Source organism: Liolophura sinensis, chromosome 6, assembly GCF_032854445.1.
Source record: "Liolophura sinensis isolate JHLJ2023 chromosome 6, CUHK_Ljap_v2, whole genome shotgun sequence".
NCBI lineage: Eukaryota > Metazoa > Mollusca > Polyplacophora > Chitonida > Chitonidae > Liolophura > Liolophura sinensis.
Window position 1 is genome coordinate 3411003 of NC_088300.1, and position 26253 is coordinate 3437255.

The following is a 26253-nucleotide window of genomic DNA, read 5'->3' on the forward strand; positions in this document are numbered from 1 at the left end:
CACATAACGTTCTACACAAATTTGAGGAAAAGCCCAGGGAAATTTGTCGATAAGCCTAATAGCACATGATGGCGAGTTCTAGAGATCTTGGAAACAAGCGTTGTAAGTATACAATGCGACTGAATACTAGATGCAAACATTTTATTCACGGTAGTCTGTGCATGACATATGCACAGACATTGTTTCTTGCAGTGAAACATGAACTGTTGTTGGTGAGACAGTGGTTTGACTGGACGAAGGCCCTAGCTGTGGATGTGCTAAAGCCCAAATTGATCATGTACATGTACTGAATGATGCACGTCTACATAGTCCTACATTTGAAAGTTACAAAAGTGGTGTGAATTTACGGGAATGACTAGTAAAATTTAAGATTATTTATCATTACATACAAACAAGCTAGCCATTTGCATGGCTACAATGTAAATAGGTTTTAAAAATTGATATTGATTGATCGCCTCAAAGTTTAGTGCATCAAGATGGACTCAGTGTGTTATTTTAAAGTTCTGAAGTTCATGATAACACTCATAACACTGAGTCCATTGCCGACTCTCAAACAAATTGACGCATATCTGCGCATGCCAACTCGATGGAGCCAATCTCAATGAGGTCCGCGCTCACGGCATCCAAACTTACCTGCACGAAAAATACGAGTTCTTTTTTATGCCTTTTTGGCAAGAAGGTTGAAGTTGTTCTGGGAGACGGCAATCAAAATATAATAGTTTTCTTGAGGATTTTAATACCTAAACTCAGTTGCATTTCAAACCCAGAAGTAGGTCATGTCACACTTGAAAATGGCTGTCGACCTTGAGTCACATGGTACCGCCGAAGTTCTAGCAATAATGTGACCACCAATCAGCAAGTTAATTAGTTTCATAGGTGAGGAAAGTAAATTAATAGGTTTGTATTAGAGATTCCACCGTAAAAATTACATATAAATGAGGAGAGGAGGTTAGTTAGAGTGCCATAAGTGGGAGGAGATGGAGTTTGAAATCTGTGCCATGTTTTTTGAGAGACGTTGAATGTCAGAATTTTAAAATATCGGACATCTAGATGGGCTACTCAAAGTCGGGAGACCTGGCATCAAACCCACATCAGATCGGGTCGGTTTGGGTCATACCAAAGGTTTTAAAATGGTACTTGTTGCTGGCTCACTTGGCACTCAGGACTGAGAGGTCAGAGTAAGGAAACTAGACTGGTTGGCATAGTGTCCGTATAATGTGATTGGTTTTGGTATCATAATCTGCTGTCTTCAGCATGATACTTAAGTGGAACTTAAGTGGTAAAACTTTGGTGGCATGGACTCGCCTGTCACAAGAAGACACAGTATATGTACTCACATCTGATGACTCGTCATCGTCGTATAACAGAAAAATTGTACAATGTTAAACCCTAAGGCATACTTACATACATACACATACAGATATTTATATCTAAAATTTAAACCTTTTGTGAAGACTTCCTGTAAACAGGTAGGCCCCAATCCCATTACACTGACTAGTAGTGTGTTGAGAAATATTTTGCATATATATTCACTCAACCTCTAGTCAGAGATCCCTCCTTTCGCTGATTGCAGGGCGAATAAGCATGCATTTTACATACGGCGCCCAGTGGTAACATCTCCCATTCTCATTGTCACACACAACAAGCTGAATCAGCATTTCTTGTTTTTCTCATGAGTTCACACAGTTTTGAGGAGACGGGCACTAATTTTTGGTACTTGCTAGACTGATTATATATCTTGCATAGTTGGGTCTGTTGGCTGAACGGTTGCCGTTGGTAGGTATTGTAAAATTAGCTAGTATGTACCATCAGCCCATTAAACATTTTTGTATTTTAGGTGGTGCTTTCTCTGCAGGTATCACTCTCTTCTGCCAATGGCCAAGATTTGCTGCATGGAGTATTACTGAACATGCGCAGAAAGGACTGTGAAGTATGAGAATGTCAGTTAGACAGTGGTTGCAAGGCTGAGAAATTGGCCTTAGGTGTCTGTTGTACGACAGCTTGTGTGACAGGTGATGATTTGAAAAGGACATTAAAATGTATTTTAGGGATACATTACGCATGCTTGAGGATGAGCAAATTTCTTAGGGTTAATACAGTAGGTCGTAGTTCTTGCTGACATAAGTGAGGTACACAGGGGCATATGCCTTCTGTGATTTCAGCATGTGCGCATCGCTCAATTGATCATTGATTGGTCTGTAAAAGGAAATTCTCCAGACACATATTCAACAGGGAACCACAAAAACTTGTCCAAAAGCGGTAGCAGGCACATTTCAAGAATCACTACCCGCCACCAAAGGGCTATGCTCTAACTCTAGTTCCTCTGCTGAGTACAGCTTGAAACAGCAGCCATCTCTTTTTGTAAAACTTAACTCTCAAATTATAACCATTTCTACATAAACATGCACATGTATGTATTGCATTTACATGCAGCTTTCAATTTTCTGTAGATATTAATTTGCACCATTTCCTTTGTGACTTGTAGGTTAACTTGAATGGCTTCAGGAATGGAGAAGACGAAAGACAAGAAGAAAATGAATGCAAATTGGTGTTCAAAACATTTCCTATCAAAAGAGGTGAGATAAAACTGCTATTGATATATCACTGCAAACTTTTAACATGTTTATTGAGCTGATGTCATAACAAACACATTTAATGTGAAACTTAACCCTGACAAGTCACTCAACCTGACAAGTCATTTATCCTGAAAAGGCACTCATCCTGACAAGGCACTCCTCCTGACAAGTCACTTAACCTGACAAGTCACTCCTCCTGACAAGTCGTTTAACCTGACAAGTCACTCCCCTGCCAAGTCACTCCTCCTGCCAAGTCACTCAACCTGACAAGTCACTCCTCCTGACAAGTCACTCCTCCTAACAAGTCACTCAACCTGACAAGTCACTCATCCTGACAAGTCACACAACCTGACAAGTCACTTAACCTGACAAGTCATTCAACATGACAAGTCACTCCTCCTGCCAAGTCACTCAAGCTGACAAGTCACTCAAGCTGACCAAGTCACTCCTCCTGACAAGTCACTCAACCTGCCAAGTCACTCAACCTGACAAGTCACCCCTCCTGCCAAGTCACCCCATCTGCCAAGTCACTCAACCTGACAAGTCACTCCTCCTGCCAAGTCACTTATCCTGACAAGTCACTCAACCTGACAAGTCACTCAACCTGACAAGTCATTCAACCTGACAAGTCACTCCTCCTGGCAAGTCACTCCTCCTGACAAGTCACTCAACCTGCCAAGTCACTCCTTACAAGTCACCCCTCCTGCCAAGTCACCCCATCTGCCAAGTCACTCAGCCCGACAAGTCACTTCTCCTGCCAAGTCACTCAACCCGACAAGTCACTCGATCTGACAAGTCACTCCTCCTGACAAGTCACTTCTCCTACCAAGTCACTTCTCCTACCAAGTCACTCAACCCGACAAGTCACTTCTCCTGACAAGTCACTCAACCTGACAAGTCACTCTTCCTGAAAAGTCACTCCTCCTGCCAAGTCAGTCCTCCTAACAAATCACTCAACCTGACAAGACACTCAACCTGACAAGACACTCATCCTGAGAAGTCACTTGACCTGACAAGTCACTTGACCTGACAAGTCACTCCTCCTGACAAGTCACTTCTCCTGCCAAGTCACTCAACCCGACAAGTCACTTCTCCTGACAAGTCACTCTTCCTGACAAGTCACTCCTCCTGCCAAGTCACTCCTCCTAACAAGTCACTCAACCTGACAAGACACTCAACCTGACAAGACACTCAACCTGACAAGACACTCAACCAAGCCAAGTCAGCCTAAGGTCATGAAAAATTTTTAGTATAAAGGTTTAAAGTTTTAAGCTTGATCCCTGCATGCTCACTGGATTTCTAAACACAGCCAGCCAGTCCCTAATCAATGTGTTTGCAAGTTCAAGTCAGTTCTTGCTGGTTGAGTGGAGGCTTTTAAAGGCAAGAGGTTTGCCTGGCACTTGACAAAGAGCAGGAATCTTACAAATGGAATTGAACATCAATCAGATGGAGAAGTAGAAGAGTAGAATTGATTTGTTAATGGTGTAAAGGCTCTTCTTTACATGTAAACAACTCTCTGACATACTCAAAGGTTCACATCTACGTATATTGGCATTAATGCTAGAAAACTGTTAGATATATTGGGTAAGATCAAGTTTTTGTATCACCTAATATTGACTCAAGACTGGATAGATTATCCTAACCAAAAGAGGATTATAGCCACTCTTGATAATACATGTACATGTTTGATGCGCGTGAGTAATTTCAGCCATTTTGTAACTCGGAAAAATAAACAGTTTTAAAAATTTTAATTTCAGTATTTCCTTGATTTCCTTGAAAATTATTTCCCGCAAACCCATCTTTGAAGTAAATCTGCAAAAATAAATTAATAAATATTTCACCGTATATACCTCTGATCAGGATTAGCCTTGTCTTTTGTGATCGTAGGCCTAGGACAAGGCCTTATATATGTTTATTTTGTATGTAATATTTGTTAGTTCTTTTCTTTCTTCTAATATTTATATTTAATGACCCACAACTGAGCATGCATGGTTTATTGCAGTTTCATTATATACCTCTGAGCAGGATAAGCCTTATCTCTGTATTTTGCACATGTTTACTTTTGATGTAATGTTTGTTAGCTCCTTTCTTTCCCTTAAGGTAACAACCAACAACTGAAGATGAATCACTATGTTGATACTTGTACGTATGTATCAACAATAAAATCATGATCAGAAATGAACCTCAAATGAAATTAGACTTTCTCTCTCTCACACACATATATATAATATATATATCCGTATATCATTTATACTTTCACGTTCACGAAATTACCTTTCGCTAAGGTGAAATTAAACTCAATATTAGGTTTTGTCAGTCTTTAAATCATAAATAAGCGTGATCTGGACCAGAAAAGAACTCCGTTTCTGGTTGTTAAAATTTGGACTTCTGTGAATCCCTGGACCCTCTCCATTGTTTTTGGACACTGTGTGCTTGGCATTTGATCTTTGCATTTTCCCTTTGCTGTGAAAAGTGAGTGGGGGCCTCCGTGGCTTAGTCGGTTAGCGCACTAGCACAGCGTAATGACCCAGGAGCCTCTCACCAATGCGGTCGCTGTGAGTTCAAGTCCAGCTTATGCTGGCTTCCTCTCCGGCCGTAAGTGGGAAGGTATGCCAGCAACCTGCGGATGGTCGTGGGTTTCCCCCGGGCTGTGCCCGGTTTCCACCCACCATAATGCTGGCCGCCGTCGTATAAGTGAAATATTCTTGAGTACGGCGTAAAACACCAATCAAAAAAAAAAAAAAAAAAAAGTGAGTGTAATAATGTAGCTGAAATGAGCTGAAAGTCCTAGTAGTGTAAATAAGATGAGTATTAATCACTGTGTGGCTGTATGTTTTGGAGAGGAACATACATACATGTTTGAATTTTACTCACTTTTCGTATTTCTTTTTGGACTTAGGACCTCAAAGAGCATTTCTGGTCCCTGTCACACCATAAAAAAGTGGAGGGAGTTAGCAAGTAAGTTGAATAGTTGTTTTGTGGGAACAGTATGCTATAAGCTTGGGTGTGGTTTGACTCAAATTACAAATGTCATTTGTTGATTGATGATGTAGCGGATAATTTGAAGATTCTCATGGTCCATTCAGATTTTATTCTTAAAAATAATGGTTGTCTGCTGAATTGTTATATTCTTATTTGTATTCTGAGGGAAGTTGTAATGTTATTATGTTGTACCATGGTTTTAGTATTGCCACATTGTGTAAAGCCGTAATCAGCCTTTCATGGTACATATTGTTCATCGCCATGATATGGCTGCTATGTAAGTCGTGTCAAGCCATAATCATGTATGAAACTGCAAACTGCACATCAGTGAATAAAGAGGTGTTTGTTATGTGTGTATATATATATATATATACATAACAAACACCATATATGCAGAATTGAGTGGACACAGCAAAATGGAATTCAGAAAATAAATACACACGTATGAATACTTTTAAGTGTGGAATGATTGAACGATTATGGATTTGAAGTCTGGACAAATTTTCCAAGAGACTATTACATGAAATGGCTGCAAATGGCATGATGCCACAATTATTCATTTATTCATTCACTAAATGTTATTGTTCTACAGGAGCAGCCTCCACAACTGCACTGTGTGCTTCACATCATGTCACAGTCTAGAAGACTATGGGAAACACTTGGAGTCTGAGAAACATAATGCTGCTGTGACTAAGGAAAGGAAAGCTGCCCAAGAGAGAAAAGATAATCCTCATCAGCCGCCCCCTCTCCCTCCTCCACCCCTAGCCAAGTCACAAGCAGCCGTCAAGACACAACCCCTGAGCCACAAACCTCCTCCACTTTTGCCAAACTTGCATCCACCCGCCACTCCTTACTGGGCAAAAAACAAGCAAAGGTGAGTGCAAGTACAATGTGTTATGCTCAAGTTCAAGAGAACCAAATAACTTCTGTCAGTTTCTGTGCAAGACGTGTTGGCTTTCAAACTAAGCTAATTCCAAAATTATTTTGAAGCTAGTATAAATAAACAGACGTTGAGGTCAGCACGGTTTTTGTGAAGTTTTACATAGCATTCCTTACCAGAATAGCATTATGCAGTCATATGTCTCTGTGATGAGAAGGGGAATGATTGTTTGTTCAGGACAATAGTTCTAGATTAAAGCCTTTGGTTTCACCATAAAATCAGCATACTCCCTTCCAAAGTCAGACCTTTTCCGTAAACCAACGTCATGCAGTGCCCTTCTTGTACATGCACATCAAACAAAGAAAAATATGACCAGTAAAAAACAAAATGTCATTTTATGTATACTGGTGAATTCATGGGAAGGTTAATAACCACGAGTTTTGAACCAACATACACCTGTTTACCTGCTGAGTACATGTTGTAGGGCTATAAAGTATCCAAGTGGTTATGATCAGTCATGGCACAACAGTACCTCCAGCAAGTCTACACATCCAGCCACACAGCCATGGCAAGGGGCTATCACAGATTTGCGGTACTCAGACACCTGTGGTAAATCGTGGGACAATAATGTCCAAGGGACACAGCCGTGGGAAGGTGTTTCCAGAAATGCTCAGAATGAATGGGTCAGCCAAGACTTCACAAGTGATGTTTATGACTTGGCATCTGGCAGTTGGCAGCAGTCCTTTTCTAATGGAGGACAAGTTTACGGCAATTATGTCAGTGGGTGGCATGGCTACAGTGGTGATTGGAACAACTACATGAGTGGATGGAATTGGAACAACTGGGATGTTAACACCCACAACAACAGTAGGGGAGGTAGAGGTGGAAGGTCTGTACACAAGACACCTAACAACAACAAGCCTTTTCACAAGGGGAAGGGCTCAAGTGACAAAGGGAAATGTAATCCCCAAAACAAAGGATGGCCAAAATCTGCCAAATCTGCCAAATCAAAAAAAAAGGCAAAGGCAATGGCCAAGAAAATGTCCATCAAAATGTCATCTAAGAAAAAACACAAGACAAAGACTGTTTCTTGCAAAAAATGGTTAGGATCTCAAAAATCACCAATTCAAGGCATGAAGATATCCAGTAAGAATATTGGCAGTAACCATACAGTTACGTTTGAAAGAAGTTGTGTTAAAAGAACTGTTTCTTTAGAGTCATTGAGACATTCAGGTTCATGGAATCAATCCAGGAGTACAAGTGCAACTCCAGTAGAAAGTTCAGGGCCGACAAGTGTATCCAGGAGTAAAAGTGCAACTCCAGTAGAAAGTTCAGGGCCGACCAGTGTATCCAGGAGTACAAGTGCAACTCCAGTAGACAGTTCAGGGCCGACAAGTGTATCCAGGAGTAAAAGTGCAACTCCAGTAGACAGTTCAGGGCCGACAAGTGTATCCAGGAGTACAAGAGGAACTCCAGTAGAAAGTTCAGGGCCAACAAGTGCATCCAGGAGTACAAGTGCAACCCCAGTAGAAAGCTCAGGGCGGACCAGTGTATCCAGGAGTACAAGTGCAACTCCAGTAGAAAGTTCAGGGCCGACAAGTGCATCCAGGAGTACAAGTGCAACTCCAGTAAAAAGTTCAGGGCTGACCAGTGTATCCAGGAGTACAAGAGGAACTCCAGTAGAAAGTTCAGGGCCGACCAGTGTATCCAGGAGTACAAGTGCAACTCCAGTAGACAGTTCAGGGCCGACCAGTGAATCCAGGAGTACAAGTGCAACTCCAGCTGAATGTTCAGGGCCGACAAGTGTATCCAGGAGTACAAGTGCAACTCCAGTAGAAAGTTCAGGGCCGACAAGTGTATCCAGGAGTACAAGTGCAACTCCAGTAGAAAGTTCAGGGCCGACCAGTGAATCCAGGAGTACAAGTGCAGCTCCAGCTGAATGTTCAGGGCAGACGAGTGAAAAAGATTCCAGAAAAACTGATGAACATATTAGCAAGCCTGCAGCATTGACAAGCTCCAATAAACCAGTTGCTGCAAAGTTACCCAAGCTGAATGGTGATATGGTAAAGAAGGATAGCTTTGTTCAGATGGTGAAATCACCTCGGTCTTGGAGGGACAGACATAAGCTGGCAGAAATGATGCGAAAGCATGTCAAAACTGTCCCAAAACGACACGTTTCCATTTCTAATCTTCATCTGTCGGAGATGTTTGCGGATTTACCTGAGCCCACTGGTGAAGTACACCTGGAAAATTTGCCGTCACAACTTCAGGTTAAGATTGCTGATCTGATTGAACCTAGCCAGGTGACGGAGTCATGTAGTAAGGATGTGGCAAGCTCATCTGCAGGATTAGATGAGTCGGCAAAGTCACTATTAAGCAATGACTCAGATTTGGACAGCGTGCTAAAAGCCATCAAGACAGAGCCAGGGCTAAACTCAGTGGACACTCATTTGCCTGTTGGCTCAGGTCTCAGTAGAAAAACAAGTTTGCAAAGTACTGTCACAGAAACTTCAAAGACTTCACAAAGCAACTTTTTGTCGTCAAAGAGGTCTTCTTTGGAACCTAGATCTTGTAATGTTCCTGCTAGTGTTAGGTCAGAACCAATTCCAGATTCCAAGTTATCAGGCCATTTTCCTTATAGTACTACAGGTAAGCCTAAGACATGTACAACGTCTCTGAGTTGTCCTGTAACAGGAGGGTTGGTCCAACACGTCTCTTTAAACCAGAAAACTTCTGGAGTGGCCAAGAACACAACAATATATATGACTCCATCAGTGATTCGTTCTTCATTGGCAGATGTTTTGAAATCAACAGCTCCCTCTCCAGTGAATTCCAGCAAATCAAACATGTTTTCAACCTTGCCATCCCCGTCATTGGTTACACCAGTGGTCTCTTCCCACATCTTACCAGTCCCTGCCCAGACAACGACGACAACATTACCAAGTGGGTCTGTGTCATCCTCTAGACAGCCTGTTTCTTCCACCATAACAGTCAGTGGTGCTTGTTTGGGAACAAACCGTATCACAAACTGTACGGTTTCAGAGTCTCAGCCTGTGAGTTCAGCCTCATCTTTTACAGCAAATGTAACCTCCACGGTAACAGCAGCATCAGGTACAAACTCCTCTTTAGTGTCAGCTACGTTAGCTTTGCCCAAACTGTCCAGTCCACAGACAAATGGTAGAGTAAGGAAGAAATCCCCAGCAGATCCTGGCAAAAGGGTAAGATTCTGTAGTTATACTTCTGCCGTGACTTCTCTCAGAAACATGTTTTAAGGTCATTTTAAGGAGCTTTTTACTCATTGAGTGTTGTTTTTTGGGGGGCTGATGATTTTGATTCATAAAATTCAGGATGGTAACAGTTTTGTGGTATGATGCTTGTTGTAATTTTTATGCTGTGAAGTTTACATTAATAGAATTTAAGTATGGTTATGATAAATAAAGTTGGTGTAAATTCTTTAATATAAGAACCTTTTTTCGTCTGTTTCAGAAACAGACAAGTCATCACAATTCTCGTTCCTTAACTGAACATGAAGAAGAAGCTAGCGTTAAAAGTAAGTATCCCGGGGTTAATAATTCCCAGATTTCCAAATTCCCAGACTTCAGTTTTGTAGATTTCAAGCCGAAGGTCTCGTCTCTTATCACATGTAAATTAAGGCTTCAGTGTGATTAGTTTGTCTCAGGGTAGCTCCAGCAACAGATTGTTGAACAGTAATAGAATTTGTTTCAGATTCCTGCACCTCTGAGACGCTGAGTTATGTGAACAGGGTGTTAGAGCTCAGCATGAAAGAGGAGGCACTGCGTGAAGACATCCAGGAAGTGAATAGCCAGATGGACATGGTGCACAGGCTGCTTCTCAATTACCAGCTCCAGTTCACTACCCTTGATCGGAGAAGAAATCAGGTGATTTGGTCATACACACTGTGGATCAGGACTCTTTGCTCATGCTGTTAGCATATTACAGTTGGGACAGTTGATTGCAGTAGCAGAAACCAGGCAAACTGTTAAGATCAAACTGTGTTGAGACTAGAGATGGGGGAAAATCTGTCAAACGAAGTGTGAGGGATAGAATTTGGTGTGTATGCATGTCAGAGGGTGGAGGGTTTTTTTCTAAGGAAAATAACACAAATTCAGACACAATTTATACACTATGAGGGTAGATGCAATGATTATTAAAATAAAGTTTGGAGGGGAGAATGAAATATTTTTTTGGGCTTTTTATTATGTTTTAGTTATTGAAGGAGGAGGAATCCCTGAGAGCTGAAAGAATGAAGATTTTACAGGGTGAGTTTATGTGTGACTAGATTTCAATACTGCAAATAAACCTAACCTTTGGCCTGTAAAAATACACTTTGACAAACATGTGAAGGCCTTGATGCCAACACTTAATTTTTGTCTGATAAGAATTTTATTTATGTGTATGAATCAGTCAGAATCAAGCAAAAATGTGTCACTTGGAAAATTAAAAAAAACTTCACGTGAAATACAGTAGTCTTGGGTAACCAAGGGGAAATGAAGTTTCAGCAGTCTTGAGTGTAAAATTTGACTTCTGCAGTTTTTGGTTGTTATTTTTTTTTTCTCTTTGTGCTGTCGATCTTTCATAGAAGCTGTTTGGGAAGCGGGTCCAAGTCGTTCCTCCAGAGAAGTTCCCAAGAGGACCTCAGAGGTTGGAACTGAAGATATTGCTGGCTCAGCACAAGTGTCTAGAAATCACAGGCAGGTCAATGGAGGTCAGGAAAGTCATGGAGAGGGCAGAATAAGCTGTGCTGATCTATGGGAAAGGCGAGCTAGTCATGACGAGAATAGCAGGCTGCAGAGTGAAACCTGCGCCAGTCCTGCTGAACGAGTAACATCCACACTTACATATAGTGTTGTACCTAACCATTCCTCTGGGAACTCCCTCACTCAGGAGTCTCGCATTGGAAATGTTACTTCTTCTTCAGGGACAACATGCATGAAAACATCAGCTGAGAGAGCAAATGAAAGTGTCCGTCAACAGCCAAATCCAGAATGGCATAGTGTGTCGAGTGGACTTCCTGGTGTGGTAGTCAAGGTAGAACCATTGAGTGATACAGAAGATGTGGCTGAGGAGGCGTTTCCCCTAACAAATGGTACTGTATCATGCAAACGTACATTGAGCAGTCCCAGTCCTTTGGGTAATCCCAATCATTTGAGCATCCTCAAACCTTTGAATAACCCTGATTCAGAGCCACAGACAGGGGTAGTGTTTAATAAAAACCCTGTGCTAAGGGAAACATATGGCAACAATGGCATAGAGAAGAACGGTGAGGGTAATCACAGTGACCCAGAAGTTGGTATGTTGCCCAGTAATAACACAGTATTATCAGACAGTGACACAAGAAAAGTGGAATCCATGGTAACCAGCTCAGTAGCCAGGGAATTGTCCCGTGATAGAACTATTATTGGATTTCACTGTGGACATCTCGGTGAAAACAAAGCATCTGTGGAATCACCTGGGAGCCAGCTTGCGCCAAATTTTCCTGCTATTACTGCCTCTCTCAGAATGGTTGATGATGCCTCAAATGGGACAAGTTTCCTGGCTGAGCAGTCGATTGGAAGTGAATCTGTTCTCAAAAAACCTAGAAAAAGTCAAAAGATTTCTGTACCAAAAACTAAGAAAAAGCCCCAGAGAAAAAAAGGTGCGAGCAAAATGGCTAAGGCGTCAGACAACAGAATACTGCAGGAGAAGCTGGGCTTGGTAAATACACAGCTGCCAGATTTCTGCATGCAGTACATGGGAACCTTGAAAGAGGGTGATGATAAAAGCACTATTATATCAAAATTAGCGTCCAATTTAATTGCGTCTCAGTTATCTGCAGTACAGTCCGAGCCGTGGGAAGTCCCTCTGCCTGAACCCAGTTGTTCCTCCGGTGCAACTGAACCAGTCACAAAGCCCTCTGACCACAGTACAACTTATCAACATGATGACCATCAGGCAAAGGAATTGTTTTTCAGTCGTTTAAAAGAAACGTTTGATCAATCTATGACAGGACCTGCAGATAACGATGTAGAGAGTCTGCTTGATAAACCCAGGACCAATCTTCCAGACACAAAAGTTCCTGATGGCATTACGGTTCAGCAGAAATTTGGTGCAAAAGTTGGTTCGCAACATCAGACTGGGATAACTGTTGCTGAACATTCAGCCCATAAGGACTTCTCTCTTGCACTTATGTCCCCACCCGCTCACACCAAGACTAAGAAAGGAGATCGCATACGGAAAAAAAGAGTACAGCTGCTAAGAAACCATACCATTGATGACTGTAGCTCTGACTCCACAACACAAGATGAAGAGACCAACACTTGCAGAAGACGAACGAAGCGGCGGCGGCTTGCTCACAAGAAGACTTTTGCGTCTGTGTCGGCTAGCAGACCAGATAACTATGTTGTGTTGTCTAGCACAGACACAGAAAATGTCAGTGAGAGGGAAAGCAAAGTCAAAGCCAGTGATGTAAACTCCAATGATGAATCATTCAAGTAAGTATATATATATATATATATATATATTTATTTTCGCTCTTGTCTTCTTTTCGCTTTTGCCTTAAAAAGGTGTTTCATTTGAACAAATGTAAATCTGTGCTTGTCTCCTCAGTCTACAGTGGTTTTCTCGTCTTGATCTGGAAGAATATTTGAGCATGCCTTTATCGGCAAATGTTTGTGTACTTGGTGTGAAAAATGTTGTTCATAGGTGGAAAGTATACATTTTCAATTTTCTACAGCGAGACTGAGAAGGCAGATGTGGATATGAGCCAGCTGAAGTGCAAAAAGTTTACTGGTCCAGATTGTAATGTGACTTGTGTGAAGGTGCACCAAAACCAGCTTTATGTCTGCTACAATGGATACTGTGCCAGGAAGTTTGATCTCAGTGTAAGTCTTTATGGCCATGGTTGAAAAAACAAGAAGAACTGTTTCTAAGAAACGTATTTAATTCATTGTTTGAAGAAATAAATTAAATTTAAAAATTTATTAAATTAAATAAATAAATTTATTGAACATCTGTTGATCTATTTTTCCATTCGATTGTTTAACACCATCCTCTTGACTTCTGCCCTTATCAGTATGCTTACTCACTCAGGCCAGCAATTTTTACCTTACCAGTATACTTACTCACTTTGGCCAGGAATTTTACCTTACCAGTATGCTTACTCACTTTGGCCAGGAATTTTACCTCTACCATTATGCTAACTCACTCAGGCCAGGAATTTTTCACCTACCAGTATGCTTACTCACCCAGTCCAGGAATTTTACTCTTACCAGTATGCTTACTCACTCAGGCCAGGAATTTTACACTTACCAGGATGCTTACTCACTCAGGCCAGGAATTTTACACTTACCAGTATGCTTACTCACTTAGGCTAGGAATTTTACACTTACCAGTATGCTTACTTGCTTCAGCCAGGAATTTTACTCCTACCAGTATGCTTACTCACTCAGGCCAGGAATTTTACTCTTACCAGTATGCTTACTCACTTAGGCCAGGAATTTTACTCCTACCAGTATGCTTACTCACTCAGGCCAGGAATTTTTCACCTACCAGTATGCTTACTCACTCAGGCCAGGAATTTTACTCTTACCACTATGCTTACTCACTTAGGCCAGGAATTTTTCACCTACCAGTATGCTTACTTACTCAGGCCAGGAATTTTACTCTTACCAGTATGCTTACTCACTTAGGCCAGAAATTTTTCACCTACCAGTATGCTTGCTTACTCAGGCCAGGAATTTTACTCTTACCAGTATGCTTACTCACTCAGGCCAGGAATTTTTCACCTACCAGTATGCTTACTCACTCAGGCCAGGAATTTTTCACCTACCAGTGTGCTTACTCACTCAGGCCAGGAATTTTACTCCTACCAGTATTCTTACTCACTTAGGCCAGGAATTTTTCACCTACCAGTATGCTTACTCACTCAGGCCAGGAATTTTACTCATACGGGTATGCTTACTCACTTATGCTAGGAATTTTTCACCTACAAGTATGCTTGCTTGCTCAGGTCAGGAATTTTACTCTTACCAGTATGCTTACTCACTCAGGCCAGGTATTTTTCACCTACCAGTATGCTTATTCACTTAGGCCAGGAATTTTACTCCTACCAGTATGCTTACTCACTTAGGCCAGGAATTTTACTCTTACCAGTATGCTTACTCACTCAGGCCAGGTATTTTTCACCTACCAGTATGCTTACTCACTTAGGCCAGGAATTTTACTCTTACCAGTATGCTTACTCACTTAGGCCAGGAATTTTACTCTTACCAGTATGCTTACTCACTCAGGCCAGGAATTTTTTTTACCTACCAGTATGCTTACTCACTCAGGTCAGGAATTTTTCACCTACCAGTAGGCTTACTTGCTTACGCCAGGAATTTTACCCTTATAGGTATGCTTACTCTCTCAGGCCAGGAATTCAGCTACCAGTAGACTTACTTGCTTACGCCAGGAATTTTATTCTTATAGGTGTGCTTACTCTCTCAGGCCAGGAATTTTATACTTACAAGTATGCTTACTCACTAATTTATCTATGTATATGATTGGTATTTTATGCCGTACACAAGAATATTTCGCCAGCATTGTGGTGGGAGAAAACCAGGCATAACACAGGGGAAGCTTGCTCACTGGCCAGGTTTATTTGCTGTGGGAGCTGAATTAGAGGGAGTGACCAATGCCTTTGTCCAACGTTCTGACTTCATGTCTTTGAAGCCATTAAAACTTGCTTAGGAATCTGCCAGCTCATTTTAGTACATGTTTGTTGACCTTGCTGATTGCAGTTAGAAGGCAGTGGGTGTGTACAGGAGTATAGCACTGGGGACGTGCCCATTATGTGCATGGCTGTCACAAACAAGGGTCACAGCACCAAGATGACTCGGGTGTTCCTCGCAGGTGATGGACAGGTCCTTTTCATTTTCAATGCAAAGGTAAAAGTCAAATCAAACCTTTTTTTAACTGTTTTTATGTTGATTATTTTTTTAAATAGTTGTTTCATGTTTGGCTCTGCCAGGGATGTGGCTGATCCACAAGCCTTTGACTTATGAGACTGGGTGTTGAAAAGTCCAGCTGCTTCTTGTTCAGGTATTGCATCAATGAAAATGAGAATTGTGGCTGAGGTATTAAGACGCCTAAGGCCAATTCCACAATGTGTTTGACTCAAAATTGGGAAATTGATTTGAACATTATTTTCGGAGCATTGATATTAATATTTTTAATATGTGAAAAGTGTTATGTTACAAAGACACCTGTATCCCAGTTTGGGGAATATTCTCTGGCTTGGTGACAGTAAACATTTGATAGCACTGGTATGGCAGTTGGTATGGGTGGTTTAACCAAGTTGGTGGAGGTCACTTGCCTTCCATAAGTGTTAAATACATCTGTGCATGTACGTCATATTGCAAGCCAAATGCTGGTGATTTGCTGCAGTTTCCTGTAATCCATCCATGACACTGGCAGTTGTTGTACGAGATAAAATGTAAAGAGTACAACACTAAACTTAATCAAATAAGTACACACATGTAAACAAAATATTGCAATTTTGTTTGTGTTAAGATGCTACAAACTTTGTCAGGTGATACGACTGCCACCACCCACCAAAAATGTGGCCTCAGCATGTTTGTTTTATCTCCAGCCACAGACATTACTGAAAGACTTCGTTAATGCACAAACAAACCCAACTGTCATCATAGAAGTTAAAAAAAAACAAACATAATAATGTATGAGGAAGAAGAAAATATGTACAATACAGGGCTAAACAGAAGATGTCTTTACAAACTGTTTGCTGTTGAGTGGCATACAAATTCCACTCCTCATGCATGTGTACTTCTATTCTTGTAGTTTCTATTCTTTTGTAGACTGGGGATCAAATAGACAAGCAAAATTTTGGAGACAAAATCCGATGTTTGCACTGCCGCTGGGGACACATGTTTATGGGCCTTAACAACGGTGCAGTGATGATATATGATCTGAAAGTAAGTTGTTTTAACATGGATTTTTCAGGTTTCTTCAGGGTAACGTGGTAAGTGGAAAACATGAACTGTATGCTAAAAGTATAACATGTTACGGGTCATTTTTAAAGTTTGTGTCCGTGTCTTGGCCAGTATATTACAAGTGCGATTCCAAAACACTCATTTGAGATTTCTTATGGGCTATTTTCTGTTTATTTTGTTCCTTTTTAAGCTAACGTCACAGATTTTGACATGTTAATATTTAAAGTTGGGTGGGTCTCTGGCTAAGGCTGTAAAAGTTTCCTTGGACACTTATGTTCTAGATGATGGGCCAAATTTCCTCTTAAATGTAGACCTATCATTATCATCGAGTTGGGATTTGAGCGTTTGCCCTGATTATGAATATAAGTTACATGTATGTGTTAAGTACATGTATGTGTTAAGTACATGTATGTGTTAAGTACATGTATGTGTTAAGTACGTGTATGTACATATTGTTGACAGTGAGTTTATGTTGTGTACAGGAGAACAAATCTCTGGGGGCGTACCGATGTGCCTCTAAAGCCATAACTTGTGTCACCTCGGCCACGGAAGGTGTGCGCAAAATTATCTGTGTGGCATCACTGGATGCTTCAATAGGTGTGTTTGATGCAAGCTCAGGGGTGATGCTGCGGACGTTAGGGGGCCATACAGGTGTTCCCAATGCACTTCAGGTTAGCTAGCCTCTACATGCCTTGTCACAAAACTCACTGCCAAATGTGCCATTTCTTTAAACACAGCAACTCAGATTTATGAAGTGTAGACACCCAGCTTTTAACATGGGATGGTGTAGTTCCTTCAGTATATACATGTATTGGTGTAAAACCCTCTGTGGCCAAATAAATACCTTTCTGATCAATTAAAGGTGAATTGTGTGTGAAACATGGACTCTGAAATGGGACAGAGGGGATGTTTTAACACATAACAGAACTGTCAAAGATCATGTCTTGAAGAGTTCTTTTGTAACGTACTAATTGTCTCCCACTGCTTTTGTCCAATTTACAGTGCAGCATAATAAGCCAGGTTGGCATTTCAGGGGTCCTGCGAGTTCACACAGGTATGGACAGGGTGGGGGCTCTTGCAGACTAACACAGTTAAAAGAGGAGATTATACGATACTTACTAGACTGAATATACATCTCACATAGCCGAGTCTGTTGGCCCAACAGCACCGATAGCAGCTATTGTAAAATCAAGTCTGTTATCTGCCTTAAGTCAGGAGAACGCCCACCCTGTCTCGTCCAAACCTGCATGAACTTGAAAGAATTCCTGAAATGCCGACTCGGCTTGTTGTCACTTTCAACTGTCATAGGGTTGAACATAATGATGTTTGATTGGAGTTTGGCAGGGTTTTAATTTCTTTAGGTTTTCATTTTCTATACAAAAGTTAGCTTCTAGAAATATTAACGGAGTTGTATTTTATAATGAGAACCTCCGTCTGGAAAGCAGTTGAAATGATGTGGTGCTTGACTAGTATACCCATATCTGGATGATATGCTTGAGTATATTACAATCCAAAAGTTGTATCTCTTATCAGTTGATCAGTGATTTGAATATTTTCACAGATCTTTTTGTTTTTTAAGTTGACGAAAATGTGATAAAAACCTGCTTTTTCTTCAGACCTGGAACCATCAGCTGTTCAGTGTGAGTGGAGATGGACGTACTTTGGTACATGATATATGTGTAAGTACATGTATAGAACTGGTAGTTGTGGACACTGAATATTGATACTTTTTTCTAAAGTGCCACATGTTTGCTTCTGATTTTTATGATTTATACTTGTACAGTACTTCTATAATACAAGGACAGTTTTCTCTTGGGACAAGAAAAGGTGTAACAGATGTTGTCATGACCTAAACCAGGCATCCCTATGACTATGTGACATGTTTTCCTCATGGACTTAACCAGGCATCCCTATGACATTATGACATTCTTTCCTCATAGACTTAACCAAGCATCCCTATGACATTATGACATGCTTTCCTGATGGACTTAACCAAGCATCCCTATGACAATGACATGTTTTCCTCATGGACTTAACCAAGCATCCCTATGACAATATGATATGTTTTCCTGAAGGACTTAACCAAGCATCCCTATGACATTATGATATGTTTTCCTCATGGACTTAACCAAGCATCCCTATGACAATATGACATGCTTTCCTTATGAACTTAACCAAGCATCCCTATGACAATATGACATGTTTTCCTCATGGACTTAACCACAAGCATCCCTATGACAATATGACATGTTTTCCTCATGGACTTAACCGGCCCGAATACCACAGTTGGTAGAATATCTGCTTCGCAGGGTTGGGGTTAATCTGCCGCTCATTCGGGTTACGCATGGGTCGCCGTCCGTCTAATTATGTGGAACATTTGGCCATTCGCCACGAGCTAAGGCTGAGATTCAAATATTTTCAAATTCACAGGGAAAAGGCCTTTAAAATCCGAACTGCAAGACATGTTTAAGTTGATTTACTCCGGCACTTAAATACTGTCAGCCTTTTGCTCGACAAGCAGCTCACGCTCATGGCAATCTATGTAGCATTTCGGGTATTAAACGTGCCTCCACACTAAAGACTTCCATGTAACAATGCAAGCTGAAAGTCAGCCAAAATGGTCAGTTGATCTCCGGTGAAAATGTTGAAAAGTAAGGGGACATCTTCTGAGTCTGTCACAGAAAAAACATTTCTTTTGTGGGACTTTCACACGACTTTACATATGAAACGAGTATGGACAAACAGTTGACTAGACTCCAATGCAAAGTTTGTTTGGAACATATTTCCAAGATTTGAGGCAAGGCAAAGATTCGAGGCTTCAGTGGACAGTCACTGCAGTCCATCATAAGCCATGTGGACGGCATAACTTACGTCCACAAATCCAATGTGACAAGATATGTCAAGTCCGGATCTTTGCATGATTGGACAAAGCGAAAAATTCTGTTCGGTTGCGCAACGAGAAACGTCAGCAACAACATCCACTGTTTGCAGCACCAGTGGCGCTTAGTTAGTAACAACATATATTGAATGAATGGGTGGTAAACCATTTTTACAGTGGGTTACTGCACACTAAAGAGTGACAACCCGCAAACTGGCTACCATGACCGCAGCTAATTCCAACCCTGCCTCGAGAGGCTGTAGATCCAGGGTCAATCCTGGGTCCAGTCACACCTAAGACCTTAAAAGAGGTCTTGTGTCTTTTGTCCTCGTGGCTTTCTACATGCACTGTCTAAGACACCCCAATCTGGTGCTCAGTATGTTGGCTGCAGTACTATAACGGTCATATAATGAGGAAGAGATGTGTTTTTGTCTTAAATTTTGTGTTATACATATGTGATTACTCTGATTTGATCAGGATGTGTATATAAACTTTGCAGCGTCTCGGGCACCAGTTACACATGAGTACAGCTTGCCACACATCTTAACAATGAGCATTTCTGTTTCTGTTACAGACTGGAGCATTAGACCAGATTCTGACGAGAGCAGGAAGCTATTTGTCAGCAGTCTTGCCCATTGATGTGGACAACGAGTTATTTGTGTTAACTGCAGGATATGACAAGTTCATCCGCTCCTACAACTTTGGAGTAAGTCTGCTTTTAAACATGGTGTGAAAGAAATGATACCCTGCATAGCATTAAAATGATCAAATGCATATTGTATCAGCTGTAAAACCACACAGTGAGTTGTATTTCGCTCAAGTTTGGCCTGTGAAACCCTCTCTCAGAAGTAGATTAGGAAGTAAAATGGTATATATTTGTTGCCAACACTTCATTTTTTCTGATAAGAAATTAAAGAAAGTTCACAAAAAAAAAAACTCTCTTAAATGGCTCTATGAGGTAAAAGAATCAATTAGAGTCAAGCAAAATGTTTCACTTAAATAAAAAAAAATGCAAAACTTAAATGAAGTATTCTACACCGTTAAACAGACAGGAATCATGTATCATTAGATGCTTATATTTGTTTATTGCTTAAATAGTAGATTGTCAGTCTCAGTGCTTACTTTGTTTGTGGTTGCAGAGACAGAAGGTAGAACAGATGTATTACGGTGCTGGCTACGGTGTGCTCACTTGTATGATAATGTACAACGGCATGGTCAGTGCTCAGTTTACTTACCACTGATACAGTCAACATTGGCTATGTCTCAAAAATGTGTCCATGTAGTTTGATATGATAAATAGTTGAGGGTTCTTCTGGGCCGAGAGGGGGCCTCCGTGACTCCGTGAGCTGTGAGCTCAAGTCCAGCTCATGCTGCCTTTCTTTCTTTCATACCTGGGAAAGTCTTCTAGCCACTTGTGGATGAGCATGGGTTTCTCAAGGGCTCTGCCTCCCTCCACCATAATGCTTGATTTGCGTCTTGATGAAAACCTCAAGTTTAATTTTTGTGTTAATCATGTATGCTCATCAGTTTCAAAATTGTTTTCTATTTTAAGGAAAAACAGGACACTTTTCCAAGAAATCATTCGACTGCTGTTTTATAACAGCTATATACTACCTCGCATTTATTATTGCTTAAGCATTTGGGGGAACTGCTCTAAAGACCTTCTAAATCGAGTTTTCAAACTGCAGAAAACTGCTGCCCGTCTTATGCTGAGTGTGGACAGACAGACCCCAACAACAGTTCTTTTCCAAAAGTTAAAATGGCTTACTGTTTATCAACTTGTAGACTACTGCAAGGTTATCAATGTATACAAATCCCTTAATGACTGTTTCCCAGCATATATGTCAGCTCTGTTCTCAATTTGAATTAAACCCTGCTATGAATTTAAGATCTACTACTGCAGTTAAAGTAAAAACACCTTTCCCAAGAACTGAAACATATGAAAAATCTTTACGTTACTCAGGACCAGTTCTATGGAATGCTATGTAAAGAAATTCAGTGTTCTTCCTCGGCTCAGTGTTTTAAGAACCGATATCTTCAAATGAAAATTCATTTTGAGAATGCCATCATAGCACACATGAGCTCATGTGCAGAAGAGAAAGGGATGGGAAAAGGCCATCACCCACATGTGAACATGTGTATCATGAGGTTCCAACTTCTGGAGGGGATAGGAACGGGTCGGTAATGGTCTGTCCCCCACTAACCTATCTCTTCCATTGGTTGGGGATAGTTATGGTGGCAAAATTCACACTTGCTTGTATTACTATCTCACTGGTTTAAGTACTTTGTGTTGATTTAATTTGCCACTGTATATCTACATATATATTGTTTTCAAAATCTTGTTGCAACTGGTTTACACGATCCAAATTACCATGTTTTCCAATGCATATGTAATGTAACATATTGTTTCAAATTTGTGTGTATCTGAGGGCCTCGGGGTAGATCAGCCCAGTGTTGACTGAGTATACTGATTGTATTTTACCCTTTTGAAATAAAGCCATTATTATTAATGCGTGAAACACAAATCAAACAAACATTGGCCAAGAAAACAGTTGGGTTCCTCTGGACACCATTTGCCCTTTACCATTGAGGGTACTTGTTTGATACCAGCTGTTTGTGGTCCTGTGTCAACTTTTGTGGCTTCCATCATTAAGATAGATGTAATCATTATTAGAGTATTAGGGAGGTCAACATTGCTTGAAATATACCCGAGAAGGGTTAATTCTTTGAATAGAAAGTTTAATGAGAAGAGTAATAACCTACCCATACATGTACTTAATAATGGCGTATTGCTTTTTTACAGTTTGAATTAAGTTTTTGTGACCAACCAGACACAGTATACATTTGTATTATCAAACTTTTTCTCCTGGGGAATAATCAGGATTTAGTAGTGAAATCTTTGTCAATCGAATTAATGCAGAACACTGGGTATTAGATGGCACTAGGAAGGATAACACAATGGTGTGAGGTGTCATGTTAGATGTCTTGTGCATTACAAGAATCGAGGGATATCACTACACTTTATTTGACTGATAGCAGGAAATCGAGGCTAATTGTCTATTGGGTCTGAAAATTGTGTGGACTGTTTGACAGCTGAGCTTACTTAAAACACAATATTGAAAAAAGAGAAACCTTGTGCAGAAGGATATAATCTGAAATTTGTGTGGAAACCAGTGTCTCCTGGAATATATGATGTGTTATTAAACAATCTCTTTAATTGTTGGTTGATAGCTTTTTACCGGGAACCGGGATGGACTGGTTGAAGTTTTGCCTTATAATCCACAAGTGTGCTGCCCCTGTGAGGTGAGTATGTTAGTGTGCTGTCGATGTGAAGTGCGTTTGTTAGTTTGCTGCCCATGTGAGGTCAGTTTTATATTAGTGTGCTGTCCATGGGAGTTGAGGTTTATATTAGCGTGCTCTCCATGCGAGCTTAGTACAGTATGTTAGCGTGCTGTCTATGTGAGGCGAGTTTATTTTAGTGTGCTACCCATGTGAGTTGAGTTTATATTAGTGTGCTGTTTTTGGCAAAAAAACACAAGTCAGATAAATAAATAAATAAATAGAGAGCTGTTTACAGTCTTTTGGTGAAGTAATGGTAAAAAGTGTTGTCATTGTTGGTTTCCATGCCTATCAGACATTCTCTGCTTGAATTAGTACAAATATTTTAAAACTATAACACATTAAACTTGACCAATGTCACATAAATACTGTGCTAAACCTTCGTCAAGAGACAGACCAATGTCACATAAATACTGTGCTAAACCTCCATCAAGAGACAGACCAATGTCACATAAATACTGTGCTAAACCTCCGTCAAGAGACAGACCAATGTCACATAAATACTGTGCTAAACCTCCGCCAGGAGGCAGACCAATGTCACATAAATACTGTGTTAAACCTCCGTCAAGAGACAGACCAATGTCACATAAATGCTGTGTTAAACCTCCGCCAAGAGACAGACCAATGTCACATAAATACTGTGCTAAACCTCCATCAAGAGACGGACCAATGTCACATAAATGCTGTGTTAAACCTCCGCCAAGAGACAGACCAATGTCACATAAATACTGTGCTAAACCTCCGTCGAGAGACAGACCAATGTCACATAAATACTGTGTTAAACCTCCGCCAAGAGACAGACCAATGTCACATAAATACTGTGCTAAACCTCCATCAAGAGACGGACCAATGTCACATAAATGCTGTGTTAAACCTCCGCCAAGAGACGGACCAATGTCACATAAATGCTGTGTTAAACCTCTGTCAAGAGACAGACCAATGTCACATAAATGCTGTGTTAAACCTCCGCCAAGAGACAGACCAATGTCACATAAATACTGTGCTAAACCTCCATCAAGAGACGGACCAATGTCACATAAATGCTGTGTTAAACCTCCGCCAAGAGACGGACCAATGTCACATAAATACTGTGTTAAACCTCTGTCAAGAGACAGACCAATGTCACATAAATACTGTGCTAAACCTCCGTCACATAACCAATGTCACATAAATACTGTGCTAAACCTCCATCAAGAGACGGACCAATGTCACATAAATGCTGTGTTAAACCTCCGCCAAGAGACAGACCAATGTCACATAAATACTGTGTTAAACCTCCGTCAAGAGACATGTATATTGCATGTATATACATGTGTATTTTGTCAAATCATGGAAATTTTGATGTATCCCCTCTAATAGTGCTTCCACTTTACTTTATATCTTGTCACTTTTACAGGCTGAGAAGTGTAAGTTTGTGTTTGGACTGTTTGAGCACAAGTTCTACCACATGAGAGTAGATCACCATTTAGTGTCCTGCTCATGGAAGTCTTGTGGCCAGTTACTATCCACAGCAGATGAGAAAGCAGTAAGTGGGTTGATAAATTAATGTGAAGGTGGAGATATTTGATTAAATCATTTGATATTCCTGCTGTGGCTCTGTTTTATTCATTTATATATGGAAACAAAATATGTAAAACACAGGCTTTGCCAAACACTGTGATTCACCACAGGTTTCATGAGGGTTCCTCCAAGGAACAAGAAGCATTAGTATATCAAGGGGCATAATTCCATTTCCTAGTGTAAAATCTTGTGGTTCATATCATATATAGGTTAATAGGAAGGTTTCAAATTGAATTCTGTGTAAGTTATACAAAACCTGTATTGAAGAGAGTGCAAAATTTACAGTTATATCTGTTAAACTCAATATTGTTAATATCTTTCGTCAGTTGTTAAGCTGGTGTGTGTGATTGACCTATTTAAACTGAAGCTGTTTCACCTCTGATCTCCGGTACCTTAACTTCTTTCTCTGTCAGGTTCATGTTTGTGTTGTAGATTGATGATCACATGACCAGACATCTTCTGAAGTCCTGAGGGGTAGACACAGTACAGGCGTACATAGCGGGGAGTAACTCTCCAAGGGCTGTGTGCCAGTGTGCTGTTTTCTTCCTGTTTTTCACACCAAGAATATTTTGACATTCTTGCTGTTATTTTTTTAAAACAAAGCACTGCAGCAACGCAAGAGAGCAGTTTTGTGTTGTCAAATAGAGAGTATAACATGGGGTAAGATTATACCCCCTGATGCTCCAGACCAGCAGACACACAGTGTATTAAGAGGGTACTGTGACCACACATCTAAGCCAGCTGGAATGACCAGGCGACATGTGTATGCATCTGCTGGTCTAAACTTGTGATACTAATGAAAACATGAGGCAGAAATTCTCTGTATTCAGGATATATTTAGCATAATCTGCCTGTATAATGAACATGTATGGAATTATTAAATAAGCGGTACATGGACTAGTTTGATAGGGCTTCGAGACGACAGCACTGTTTGGCCTCCTAAAGCCTAGTAATCTCTGGATGAGGCACCCATGGATTTTCTTTGCACAGGTTTATAAGGTGATCCTAAGCACTCGAGTGTTATTTATTTCATTTTTTGTATGAAAATAAACGCCATGTTTATTGGTGGTGCTTGATTTGAAATTTGATTTCATTAACAAGCGCAAGTTGTGTATGAAGTCATGAAAAATAAATATTCTTGTTTATATACTCTATGGATTTGATCTTTGAATTACTGATTATTTATTGTAATATTTTTCTAGTTCGCTTGCTGAACCAGTCAATTTTCTACATCTGCTGCAATAAGGTTTGAATGCAAGTTCTACTAATTCACAGCATTTTGCCAGGGGTGAGGAGTGCAGTTCTGTGGCACCCTTTAGGCTTTGCAGTTCATTAATCACTTTTTATTTACTGATATTACTGGGCAGATCAAAGCAAACTAATTTCATTGACCAATTGGTCACAGGTTCAAATCTAGGTACAGTTCATTCCACTCCATCTTTACATGTATGACAGGTAGTCACTTCACGCACCGGCTGAATCTCCCATGTTCTGCTCAGTTTGCTCCACCCATAAACCTGCCCACCATCATACTCATCAAAAGCAGTCAAGTATAAAGTTCAAAACCAACTAAAAAAAACATAATAGTACCATAGGGGAGAAAAGCTATGTTCTGAATGATTTAAACTCTAATACTTTGTCTATGTACCATGTTTGTTTTTTTGTGGGAAAAGGAACATATAAAGTACACCCCAATGAAGGCTAATGTTTGCACTATTCTAACACAGTACATACAAGAGTTTCTGTCTAACCTGACGCTTGTGGTTATCTTCATTTTAAGAGATTTAACACCACACTTTTATACCCTCTGCAGGGAGACCTGGTGATGTCACTGTACACTTCACACCAGTAAATTAATTTGATAGGTGTTTTTATGCTGTCGCTGTAGAATTTTCCACTTTTATGAGGGCAGTGGGAGGATGAAAATGAGCGTGCCCAAAGTGAAGCACCGACCATGGACAAGTATTTGAGACAAGTCTCAGCTTAAAGTCACTCTTGAAACAGTGAGAGAAGAATTCAAACACACAACCTCATTGGGTATGGAAATCT

General features: G+C 40.5%; 1 protein-coding gene across 1 annotated transcript; it reads left to right on the forward strand.

Moving 5' to 3' along the window:
• The first annotated feature begins 46 nt into the window (after positions 1 to 46).
• On the forward strand, positions 47 to 25354 carry LOC135466608 (mucin-5AC-like). Its single transcript, XM_064744184.1, has 19 exons — positions 47 to 102; positions 2486 to 2576; positions 5476 to 5534; positions 6151 to 6432; positions 6923 to 9656; positions 9925 to 9988; positions 10165 to 10337; positions 10667 to 10718; positions 11039 to 12929; positions 13172 to 13319; positions 15219 to 15365; positions 16293 to 16409; positions 16910 to 17098; positions 18044 to 18106; positions 19880 to 20011; positions 20445 to 20519; positions 22537 to 22608; positions 24041 to 24169; positions 24637 to 25354. The coding sequence occupies exons 2-19, from the start codon at positions 2496 to 2498 to the stop codon at positions 24673 to 24675; spliced, it is 6447 nt and encodes a 2148-aa protein (XP_064600254.1). The 5' UTR covers positions 47 to 102; positions 2486 to 2495; the 3' UTR covers positions 24676 to 25354.
• Positions 25355 to 26253: the final 899 nt, after the last annotated feature.